This window comes from Antedon bifida, chromosome 9, assembly GCF_963402885.1.
Source record: "Antedon bifida chromosome 9, ecAntBifi1.1, whole genome shotgun sequence".
Lineage (NCBI taxonomy): Eukaryota > Metazoa > Echinodermata > Crinoidea > Comatulida > Antedonidae > Antedon > Antedon bifida.
This window is the reverse complement of record NC_136234.1, coordinates 12,639,674-12,652,596: the sequence shown is the minus strand read 5'-3', so window position 1 is coordinate 12,652,596 and position 12,923 is coordinate 12,639,674. Positions and strand designations below refer to the sequence as shown.

At 32.0% G+C, this 12,923-nt stretch overlaps 1 protein-coding gene across 1 annotated transcript; it reads right to left on the bottom strand.

Annotated features, from left to right (window-relative positions):
* Positions 1–3,519: 3,519 nt before the first annotated feature.
* On the bottom strand, positions 3,520–11,592 carry LOC144852155 (steroid hormone receptor ERR1-like). Its single transcript, XM_078709901.1, has 7 exons — positions 11,355–11,592; positions 10,249–10,680; positions 9,895–10,011; positions 8,050–8,157; positions 7,548–7,715; positions 6,507–6,782; positions 3,520–5,892 (listed from the first exon to the last, which is right to left on the bottom strand). The coding sequence occupies exons 2-7, from the start codon at positions 10,658–10,660 to the stop codon at positions 5,636–5,638; spliced, it is 1,338 nt and encodes a 445-aa protein (XP_078566027.1). The 5' UTR covers positions 10,661–10,680; positions 11,355–11,592; the 3' UTR covers positions 3,520–5,635.
* Positions 11,593–12,923: the final 1,331 nt, after the last annotated feature.

The window sequence follows — 12,923 nt, the reverse complement described above, 5'->3', positions numbered from 1 at the left end:
TATGGGATGTAGGGCTAAAATATCGAAGCAGAAAGTTTGTCTTAAGAACACTAATAGAGGATATGGAGTTGATTGTGGAGACTTAACGGTAGCAGTGATGCTTCTGCAAACCTACTAAATTCGCCAAAAGCAGATAGTAGCGGAAATAGGGAAGTTGTGACCAGTCACCCGGCACACAACTGGTGACCTAATGTTGCGTGGAAGGATGATACATATACTTTTAGCAAGAAAATGCAATTAAAAAATGAATCGGTTCACTAAAGACACTTTTCAAGCTTACTCATCAGTGTACTGCAGGCCTATGCAGTTGGTCTATTTTGGTTTAAAATGAACAAAACACTTTCACTCAATTTATAACATAATTACTTTTAACTTATAGAGATAGGTCTTCAGAATCAGGAGAGGACACATGCTTATATTTTAATTGCTTACTTAAATTGGAAATTATTTTGGATTATCATCACTTAATTGTTATAGGCCTAAGTATATATTTTTTTTATATTTGTACATTGGTGAGAACTACAGCAATAACTCTAGACTTAAGAATAACCATTCTACAGTACTGACGTAACATATTCGGAAAGAACTGGTTTTTAATAATCCACATAGCTTATCCTACAGTTGCAACTCACAACGACCACATGTTTTTAATGATAAACGAAATGCCAGATCAATGATAGTGATTACGTTTAGGCCTAAAACCCTTATGAAACATAGCAATGCCAAAAACAGTGACAATATTTAGTTTCACCAAGTACTTCAATCAATTACTACAAAGGTTAATAACATTAGTTGAAAGATGTTGGATTCTGATCCTATAATTCCAACAAATTCCTTACTTTTGATAACTTACACTTTTCGATCTGGAACACTTCCAACACAAGATATGAAGCACGTGTTTATCTCAATTATTACGAAAAACAATAATATGTCATTGCCAACAAAATGTATTAACAGTTTCTATTTGCTTCTATTTCTGTGTCATGAGCATTCATGCTCAAATTATTTTCTTTTTCTTACAATTAAATTAAAAAAATAAATACCGTCATAATATATCTTGCACAAAATGCGAGTCAATGGCAGTTCCTGTTTTAATGCTTTTAGCTAATGAACGAAGTCCGAATTAATTTCTTTTTATTTCAATTCAAAAGAAATATCGCAACCTACACGATGTATATTTAAAGTTTAGTTATCGGTTAATATAAGTAAGTTAAGCTAAATTACAGGTTAAGTTAAGGTACCGTATATAGTTACCGTTAAGTTAATTTAAGCTATGAGCTACCAATTAAGTTAGTAACCGATAATAAGCTACCCACCTCTCATCCCCGGGCACAGCTCGTACAGTGAGTCATTTTTAGTCACTTTTAAATGTTTTAAACATCTTTACATCGTCACTCTGTTTTTAACCTCTCGCTGCGGTTAAGTTAAGCGAAGTAACCGGTTAAGTTAACTACAACTATAAAATGAGAAAAGGCTTATAACATGACTGACTGAAGAGGTTACCCAGTATAAATATATATTTCAATCAATCAATCAATCATGACATAACAAGACTAGCAAATGGAAGTAAACATTATCAGGAAGAGAAACATTAATTATACGTTAAATCAAAGAACATTAAATTCTCTGAAGCAAACCAATCAATTTGCAATCTTTGGCAAAATTGCTGAATCATTTACTAGATTGTGACAAAACAAACATTGAGCTTTTTTCATACCAAGAACAAACAGGCTCCTATCATTAACAGGATGGAAGTACGTCTAATTAGTCACTAAAACTAAGCAACTTATTCTTACACCAATAAACAAATCTAGGCCTGTTCTTTTTCTTTGACCATGATTGGACACAAACAACTGACAATGAAAAACGACTTTGAACGTATCTCTTTTCTAAATTTAAACTAATCTAATCAGACCTTGGCTGTTAATGAATTAATTAGGATGGGAGGATTAATGGCAGGCAAAAGATTTATAATGAAGAACGACAAAAATGTATTATTCTCTTATCTTTTAGTAAGAAAGTTATCACAAAAACATTGAGTTCTTATAGTAAGTAATTAAAACCTAACCTGTACGAACTCCCCTAGTATTTTGTCAAGAAAGTTATCCTATAAACATTGATTTTGTTTAACCATAAGTACGCATTTGGATGAAAATTTGGATTAAAAAAGAGGGAAAATCATCACAATCTTATTTGCGTAATATGTATTCCGATTTGGATATGGAATATGGTCAAAAGTTTTGCAAACGATCCTTGGCAAAGTTCAGCATGATCCTCCCACCCATCACAATTCAACGCATCATGAAATACACACAAAAGTTCACAAAATTAGGCTATCTAATAAAATATTAAAAGGACGAAAGTGCACTTCATTAAATTGCTCAGCAGACTGACTCACCAACAACAATTATCCGGTTTAAATTGGCTGATAATGTGTAATTAATGCATACAATATTGAAGTTATAAAGTCGTGTTAGATTTTCAGTTAGGCCTATACTAATTGGTAATTAATTGCCTGATAAACAATTACGATTTACGACATCCAAAATAAAAAAGTTAGGATGTAGGATAATATTGAATGGTGAAGCCCGGGACCGATTATAAGGCTAGCCTAACTGTTTGTTGATCAAATCTCCAGAGTTTACATTCATGTTGGCCTCCCTGAGGAATATATTTGGTTAGTTGTATTACTAAAATGGAAGTAAACCTTGTAATGAACTCACACTAGAAATAAAATATAATATATATTTCCATAAGCCAGACACTGAGCCGGGAAGTATTTCTTTATCTTTGTCGGTTCAAGTCCACCTGCTCAAAGGCAGGTATTACTTGCAAGAATTTGGCCTATGCTGTGATAGAATTGGACGTCAAGATTACAGGATTGTTCTCCAAGATATTGTTTCACGATGAGAAATGAGGTCAAAATTAAGGGAGAGAATGATAATAGGTCTACAAGGAGTTGAACAAGGATGCTATAGATACTTTCAAAATCTCCCCAATCAAATTCGCCCCCTGTGCAGTTAATGCAATGCACTACAAGAATATGCAATATGTAGGTCTATTATATCACTTCAATTGGGTAGAAACGAGTAATGAAGCTTCACACTATCAAACGTTGCTACATTTTTTTTTGCAAGCTCGGAGTTTGTGTAGACTTCTGCAAACTTATTTTCTGCTGTTTGTTGAAGTTGTTAATTGGTCTACACTAGTAAACTTTGGATAACTTTGCAAACAAATGTTTACCAGTATAGATTAAAAATATAGGCTTAAATTACAAAAATGTAATTAATTTCAACTGGGTCTATTAGCTACTGTATTTCAAACATCTATTTTCTTACTGATTTTATGTTCTTATATGTTCTTTGGAGAACAAATATTCCTTCATTTGGATTTTCGGAGTTTGTTAAACAAATGTACAAATTTACGATAAATTGGTTTCGAGGATTCAGGAGTAATGAAGATTTTACCACTGCAAGTTATGGAATTACAACACGAAACACTGAAAACTCAAAAACTTTCAAGCTCATTTTAATATTAATATATAAATCAAACATTTCTTATAATTAGAATAATATAAAGATTTTATGAATATAAAAATATGTATTCTGTAAGTGATTCTATTCATTGACATAGTTGCATCCCTAATACCGTATACATCCATAGTTACACCAGAGAAGTGAAATGTCACTGTTCCTTGGTTACACAGATATGTACAGTCGAAATGGAATGACGAATTGTTACATTCTTTGATTTTAAAACTCAATAACCTTTGTTCTTTACTACAATTGTGCTATCAATTCATTATTGCGTTGGTGATAATCTATATATTTATTCATTATATAATCTAACATTTAAAATGCGGAATACGTAATATGAAATCAATAAAACTTAATATATACATAATATTCTGAAAATATATACATATTTAACGCAATATTTGAATTTACTTTAAAAAAAATGTTCGGTAAAAACAATTTTCAAATTCGTTCAATTGATGACTATAAGAATGATATTGATAAAGATAATGATAACGATGATAAGATGAAATTTATAATATGAATGTCAATGCCAAAGATAGGATGCATTCATAAAGGTAATGCTACTGATACAGCAGACGATAAGAATGATATGATTGATACTGATAAAGATGATATTGATGAAAATTGCATTGGTAAAACCAAAGATTTGTGATACAAGTAAGTATTGATAAAAAGAATATTCATAACGATAATGGTAAGAATGACATTGATAAAGATAAGAATATTAATAATGATGATATGGTACTAATAAAGATTATGATATGCATTTTGTAACTTATTCTTTTAGTTGATTAAAAACAAAGTTGGGATACATCAAATGGAAAAGTTTTAGATTTTAAGAAAAATTGACAACCTAAACCGCAACAATAGTGAAATAAATAAAAGTGTAGAGATGTAAAAATATACGAAAATGAAAAGAGAGTTGCCAAACATACTCTCGAGGCAGATTCCTCAACAGTAAACCACTGGCGCCTTTTCATAGTTCAGTAAGTTCTTTCTGTTCAGCCTCTAGACGATATATATAAACCTCATTTTAATACACCTGATTGTATTCTTACAATTTGATTGGTAAATTACACATCACGTGTATTCAATCAATCAATCGTTCGATTTATATAGCGCCATTCCAACATTCATTGCTCATGGCGCTGTAGAAAAAATCAGAAAAGGTGAGTTTTGAGTAGTGACTTAAAGTGACTCAATGATGATGTGTGTTTAATGTTCAAAGGTAGGTGGTTCCAGAGCCTAGGTCCAGCAACACTGAAAGTCCGATCTCCCCAACTATGTTTGCTCCTCGGAATTATATCCTTCTTGATATTAGTAGCAGAGAATCTAGTAAATTCTTCAAAATTATTGCTTACAATACCTTTTGTATAAAAATAATGCTGACAAGTAATATGTAGTAAGTTCTGTATCACATTCCAATTTTCCAAATGCAGCAAAATGGTCGCCACAATACCTCAAAGGTACCAAATAATTCTTCATCAATTCTTTCATCTTAATTCCAAAACGATAACTTACTAAAATAACAGCTCTCTTAAACATATATTCCTTGATTTCTTGACTTGACACCTGATATGCAAATCACAAATTCAAATTCATCAAAATAGTACTCTAAGCAAACGCATATCCAAGTAAAATTCAATAAAATCGTAACCCAGCTTTTAAGAACTTTTAAAAAATGTATTCTTTCCAATAAAAATTTAATAAAAAATTAAACTTTGAATTTCATAAAATGTTCAAATTGAATATAGAAATTAGTATACCTCTCTTTTTGGACACCACTACTCAGGGGACATCCTGTTAAGGGGACACTTTCCTGTGTATTTAAACCTAATTAAGGGACAACCCTATCAAGAGGACATTTACCAAAAATATCCACTTAGTATAAGTTCTACTGTATTTTAAAACTGCTTCCAATTTCGTAATAGATAATATGAAAAAAAACACATACATTGACTGGGTATCTTTTTAGTTATTGCTTTCTCCAGCATAATAATCTAATCTGAAATTATCATTTCTTATGATACTTCAAGTTAATTTTCAAATGTAATTTTTATAAATATTCTTTTCATAATTAGGGGACAACACATCTTTTAAATGCAATCATGCTTAGCCTCCATCATTTCTCTGAATAGTTCACGCATTGGTACGTTGCGTTCCACAAAGTTCTTACTGAAATGTTTGATAGAATCGTTTGAGAGTTGTCGAAATCCTGGAAGCATTGTTATGAGTTTCATTTCACGCCGTGCACAAGTGGCGGGATAGTTCGTTTGAATAAATTCATGTAGTGCGTCATAAATTCTTAGTTCTAATTGTTCAAGACCGGATGTACAAACGACATCAGTTGCATCTGGAAAGAGAAAAAAATGTATTAATTATATTATTAAAAAATTATTAATCATCTTTTTATTCATTTTTGGAGAAAACAGTTAAATAATTAATAAATTAATTAATACAAATACTACAGTAAGTTTATGTCTTATGTCTACCTTGTTGTGTAAAACATAGAGATTAAGAAATTACGGCAGCCATTTTCTTTTGAGCAAAGTCAGCGCATGACTTTGGCTGGACCTTATTTATGGCCATTTATAATGAATATTAAATACTATTATTAACAAATTGTATGCAGAATACAATTTTTAAAATCTTTATTGAGTTACTGAATATGTAAACATTTTATTTAAAACTGAATCGGATTTTATCAATTACTCTTGTTGTCGCTATTTTTGACTAATCTGGCCTGGTTATGCCACACACACTGTACATGCACAAGAAATGTATTATCTCTTCCGCAGTATAAACCAAAATTTTAATTCAACAATAAACTCAAATTTGTTCTCAAATGAATATGCAAAAGCCCACAGTGTTAAATATGACATGCATAATTACAAAAAATTCCATGCAAAATTTGGGCACAACTTATATATATATATTTGTCAATTTATAGAGGGCGTACTACACTACCTGCATTGACGAGGGCTATTGCTTTTAACAAGACGTATTCTTCTTTTTGAATATCCATTTCTCGCATTCTCCTCACGAGATACAAACAACGATCGGCTAAAGAATCAAAACCGTTTAATCTGGAATCCGCTCGTGACATGATGAAATTCTCTGTGAATAAGATTCTGTCAGGATTCGTGAGATGTATGGAGCGATATAAAAGACCAATTATCAAGATCTCCATCCACGCTCCCTGCAGCAAACTCATTTGATCTGTCATAGGTAATTGTCTAAAACCTTAGAAGAGGAACACACATTTAATTTAACAGAAGAGAATTTTTTTTTTTTCAAATTAATTCATATACAAGCCTTACATTAATTATAGTAAATTATAGTAAAGTAGGTAGGTCCTCAACTGTGTCATACAATAATGACTAAAGACCAACCTAGGTCAGGTCAATTGATGTGTCATCGGTCGCCATCTGTGACCTGGAAACCATCAAACCCGAGGTGAGAAGCAAGGACATAGGTCCCAGTATTTCCGTATGCAAACATGAGTTAACATGAGTCGTCGGTCGTCGTAAATCAAAAGCTCCCTAATAAAAAAACTTGAAATAAGCTAAGCTGCAGGATTAATATGGCTTGTACTTGTGAATTCCATGAACCACAACCGAGCATAATAAATGATTATGAGGTTCATGTTCCTCCTATTTATTGGGTAAAAAGGAGCACTGCAGATTAATAATGATCCCAATCGTTACTACTTGGCATACTACGGATGAATAGACTCAAATCACATATTCTAAAACACTCCGCAAATGCAAAACGCAATTGAATGCACAGTTGTGGAATTAACATCCTGAAGTACAAAGCTACACACTGTGCTTGCGCAAGAAAATTCAAATCGTCCTGCTTTCACTGCTGACCTCTAGTTTGAAAAGGGCACCTCAGGAAAAAGCGGGGTTCGTTCTCTACAGGCAGGATACTTATTATTAACATGTATTTTTGTTGTCACTATGTCTGTTGTTACCACCACTAATACATTTCTCGTTAGAGCCTTACCTGGGATCTTTTTTGCCCAGTTAACTGTAAATTTCAAATCTTTATCGGCAATATCGGCAACAATTTTAACAGCTCTATATGTAGGATCCTTACTATCTATGTTAGGGTCAACATCTAATTTGACTATTGGAGCATCTATCCGCAACAACAACTGAGTCAATTCATTTACTGAAAAAAGTAAAATATTTACATATTATAAAAAATAACTGAAATATGTTTAACTTTGTAATATTATGGTAATTGTAAAGCATATTGATCGAAATGTCGAGAAGTTCATTTCAGAACTAAATATATGTGTTGTACTGCAAACTTTATATCAACAATAATAATTTAACTCTTCAACTTTGTATTATATTATGGTAATTTATGAAAGTTTATGAGTTTTAAAGGGTGTGCAGTTTCCAGCTAAATTTTAGTGGTTTCTCTAAAGAAAAGGCAAATTTACATATGGATATATAGTTTTTTATTAATAATTTACTTAAATGACAATTGTAAAGCTTACACTTTTTGGTTTTTGCCCGTTTACTTGAGGGTGATGGTCCAAAATCGGTTTCTTCCGGTTTCCGTCTGTATTTTTGCCGTCCACCTCGGACTCTATTTGGTCTAACACCTTAAGACATGAAAAGAATTTTTTTTTAAACATTCTAAGTTTACACTAATATTTGTTTTCCTTCATTATAGGCCTAAAAATAAACTGCATGCATCAATCTTCTACAGCGCCCTCTATTTTAAAATAGTAATAGTTTTTTTGTAGCAAGCAAGACTACTGTACATAATTATTTCATTAACACAGATAAAGGAGAGCTAAAAGAAAAAAACATTTTTATTTTTCTATCAATTGCATTTGTAAAACGTTCAGGTGTATTAATTTTTATTTTTTTACAATCATTCTCATCTTCAGCATTAATATTTTTGTTGCATGTATGGTGGTAGATATGGTGAAGCCCTCATAAAATAAAATATTTCAAATCCCGAAGGTGATAAAACTATTGTTTGGCCTAATACACCACAGACCATTAAGGAATTCAGACCTGTTACTGCTAAAATGAAATAAATACGACTATTCTTACAGTATATAATAGTCATATAATACAATGGAAAAATTTAATAAATTGTCAAAAACATGATGCAATTTGTTGTTGATACTGTAGAAAGATAACTTTCAAAACAATGTAGCTATGACATTGAACTTTGACCTGTAACTATTGTTTATGGCAAACTCATGAAATCTAAGATGTGGTTAAAGACCATAAATCTGCTACTACTGTACTACTGTGCAAAGATATAATATGTATGTTATAATATTAGTCATAAGTTTCTAGACAGTCTTATGTAATCATAAAACAATACTACTTATTTGACTACTGTGACATTTGGTTAACAATAAGATTATTTACACAGAATTCCATATTTCAAAATAACAAAACAATATTTATCTACTGTATATACAGTAATAAGCAGATAACACCTTCATGTCTGCAATAACCATATTTATATTACTCTGGTATGCTCATTGACCTTTGACTAGTATTATAATTTGTTCTAATCTGGGCTTCGTGAATCGTTTTCTACCGATACTTGTCTCATTCATCTTAATGTTCATCTTAGAGTTCAAATAACTAATGGTTTTGACTGGTTCAAAAAACTTAAAATATTTAATAATATGCCGGTTCCAAGCTGTCTGAACGAAATCAGATTGTCGATATTAAGGGTACAAGATCTGACACTATTGAGATGTGGAGTCCCTGAGGGTAGTCTTTTGGGTCCCCTCTTGTTTCTTATTAATGTGAACGACCTGCCTTCTTGTTGTGTTATACTACTACTGTTCTACCACCAGCTAAATGGAGTGACTGAGTGTTTTTACACCAGTATCAGAATGTGTTATGTCAACATGTGTATTGTGAAGCAGTAGCAAATAGCTCTATTTCCCATTTTTGTACTTTAATAATAGTAGGACTTCTACAAAGTGTACCTGACCCGATCTTAGATTAGTATATTTATTAAATATTACTCATAACCATTCTTATCTTTACAAAGATTGATAATAATTGTAGTCGCTATGGTACTATTTAATCACTGTACATATCAGTGGCATTGTTGATTTAAGTTTGATACATAATTAGAGACAAAAAAAAAACATGCCTCTTTTATAATACAATACATACAACATTATCTAAATGAATTGATTACTGATAACCTAACATTGGATTGAATTGAAATATTTTATTTATGCTGGGCGAACTATAATGTTGAAGACAGATTGATAAGCCCACTGTTCTGATTAAACTAAATTTTCAATAATTGATGTAGTACTGTAGTCTACTATTTGTGAAGAAATGCCTCTTACCCTCAACCAACATGCCCATCTCAATGCACTTCTGGTATCGACATGCTTGGCAAGTCTTTCGGCCCTTCTTTGTGATTTCACAGTTATTATTAGATGGGCAAGCATACTCAATTCTTCCTGTAAAAGGTGTACAGTATTTATATCCATTAAAATTAAATATTGTACACTTTATTATAATACAAATGTTTTATCATAACACAAAATCAACCAATGGCATTTCCTGTGAAAGGAATGAGGGGCAATATGTTTTAACAACCCCTTTTCAGGAACAACATTAATATCAAGAGAACACTTTATTGCGTGTCCCCTTTAATAGGAATTCTGCACTAGAAAGCACATAAAATAGATTCTTACCCTGTACTGTCCTTTTAAAGAACGCCTTACATGCTTCGCATGATGCTATCCCATAATGATATCCCGAAGCATAGTCTCCGCAAACAACGCACAACCTTCTCTTATTCTCAGAATCTATGGGCACACTCTTCGACGATGCTTTTGTGTGAGAGCGAAGCTTCTTCAATGGCTCGGACGCGTGCGAACTGTCTAAGCCTTCTTCACATACAGGGTACAAGTCGTTCATTTCTGTCTTAGGTGTGAAACCTATTTCTGGTGATCCTATATGGTCATAGTTTATAGACAAACCATCCCCTCCGACTGATCTCTCTGCCTCATCTTCACCTGAGGCCGAGCTATTGCAATTCTCATCACTCAGAGTTAAACGTGCACTTGTTAGTTCGCTATAGACCTCAACAGAAGATGACATCATTTAAAACAACCATAGTCTTCCTAGTTAAAAATAGAAGAAAACCACAAATAAATTGTTTTCACAGACGTTTAATTCTTTAGGATTTATGCCACCACATTCTGTTCTGTGAAAGTTCAGAATAAGTTGGGACATTCATCTCCACAAATCCCAATGGTGAGTAAAGATGATGGTTATTAGTAAAGCCGACCTAAATGCTAATTTAGACGAGTGGTAACGGTAAGCGGCAAATGGTAAAAGTAAGCTTATGCGCGATTAGAACTAATTAAAAAGCTTTAGTTAAGCCTAGCTAGCTTGCATCTAACTAGTACTAGGCCTTATAACTACTAAGCCAAGCTAGCTAGACCCATACTTTACTATTTAGTTTGAGAGAATGTTGTGTTCAGTTATAACATCCAAAGACACAGTATCAGCTTTCTGCACACTGGTCATTGGTAACATGCCTAGGCTAGGCCACTAGGCTTATTAGGGCCTAGGCTACGGCTTAGTTATAGGTGCTAACAAGAAGGAGGAAACGAGGACCAGGCCTGGCCTAGCCAGCCAGGGCAAGGTGTTTTTCAACTGCAAACCACACTGTTTTAGCTAAAGACCGAGGCTTATCAAAATAATATGCGTAAAAATTGTATTCTATATTAAGGTTGCATGGGCCTTTCATTTTCAAACTAGTTATATAATAAAGAAAAATCACTGTATTTACCTTGATAAAATCACGATACGTCGTGTCTTTTTGGTGGTTGTTTTTGTACACAATGTTTATTTGACCCGGAAATCTCACAGGAGAGGTCATGCATGAATTAATAATTTGCATATTTCAAAATGCAGATAGAAATATAATTGTTGTACCAGTAAATTTGTGTTTTAATAATAATTATACTAGAGAAATGAATAACATTTGTGACTGTTAATGGTACAAGTATTCGGTATTATTTTGTTAATTTTTAATCTTGTTGGTTAGGCTTGGCGCAAACTTATATTCACCACTGATAAGCAACAACATACACATTTTCTTTAATAGTCAGGTGTAAAATTTACTAAAATATGCAAATTAATCCATGAAATATATCAATTTACAAATGACTGAAACAGAAAAACAAAACACTGAATAGTTTCCATTTTAATGTTTATTAACCAACATAATACAATTTCAAATACAGTATTATAGTAAATATCTTTTTAAAATATATGCGAATATCTTCATCTGGCACAAAACATATTCATTAAAAATTAATCAATTTTAATGTACCTCATATAATTCTTGAATATTTTTTTCCCAAGATTTATAAATTAATAGGTAATGAATAAAGAAATGATATCACATATAAAATCATCTGAGGTACTTACTACAGTATTTGGGTGTTTTGGCGGTCTATAATTTGACTACAGTAAAACCCCTCTGGGACACCCCTATTAAGCAGTGGTGTAACAGCTATGAGTGCTCACTGACTAAACCTAGAGGAAGGGCTGGTCCAGAAAATCTAGAGTTGGATGGCCACTTAGGGTCCCTAAACCAGGGCGCATTAGGCCTTTGCGTTAATGAAACTGCTGTTAAGGGAACACATTCTAGGGGCTCTATTGTAGGACTCTATAGGAAAATTATAAATTTTAATCAAAATTAAGTTCATGTATTAAAATTATATAGCATAACACATGATGAAACATGCTAACCACAGCACAACTTTGGTTCAATACAAAATTGTAGCACTTTTCTGAAATTTCATTGGTCTATTGGTGGCCTAGGATGATCATCATTATTTATCTTTAGATATAAATCGATTTATAAATTGAACATACACTCAACAACTGAAATATATATCACATTGCTATTGAAACTCAAATAACAATAAATAAAACTTGTCATGTGACTATTTTCACAATTAATGTAAAAACAAAACCACTTTATTAAACATTTAAATAGTCATAAATTATAGATAATAAAATAAATGTAGAACATTTAATATATTTACATTTTCTTCAACAATTAATTGAAACTACATAATTATATTATATAATACAATAAACAAAATCAACCCCATGTTCACTGTATATAATACATGACTGAGATACAAACTTGGCACATTAAATAATTAAATATATTATTATTTTTAATATAAAAACCACCAATTAAAAAAGTATGAAAAGTCTAAATCCCTTCTCATAAAACCATTCCAATTCATTTGATATTAAGATTGTCAAACATGATTGTATAAGATAACATAAATGATGTATAGAGTGAATACACTCTTATGAAGAATGAATACACTCTTAT

Bases quoted from the DNA above. Each gene is read 5' to 3' on its own strand.
- LOC144852155 (XM_078709901.1), bottom strand. From the start codon at position 10,660: ATGATGTCATCTTCTGTTGAGGTCTATAGCGAACTAACAAGTGCACGT. The intron at 8,158-9,894 runs GTAAGAGGCATT...TCATGTCTTAAG, and splicing joins GATGGGCATGTTGGTTGAGG to GTGTTAGACCAAATAGAGTC. The intron at 7,716-8,049 runs GTAAGCTTTACA...TACTTTTTTCAG, and splicing joins ACGGGCAAAAACCAAAAAGT to TAAATGAATTGACTCAGTTG.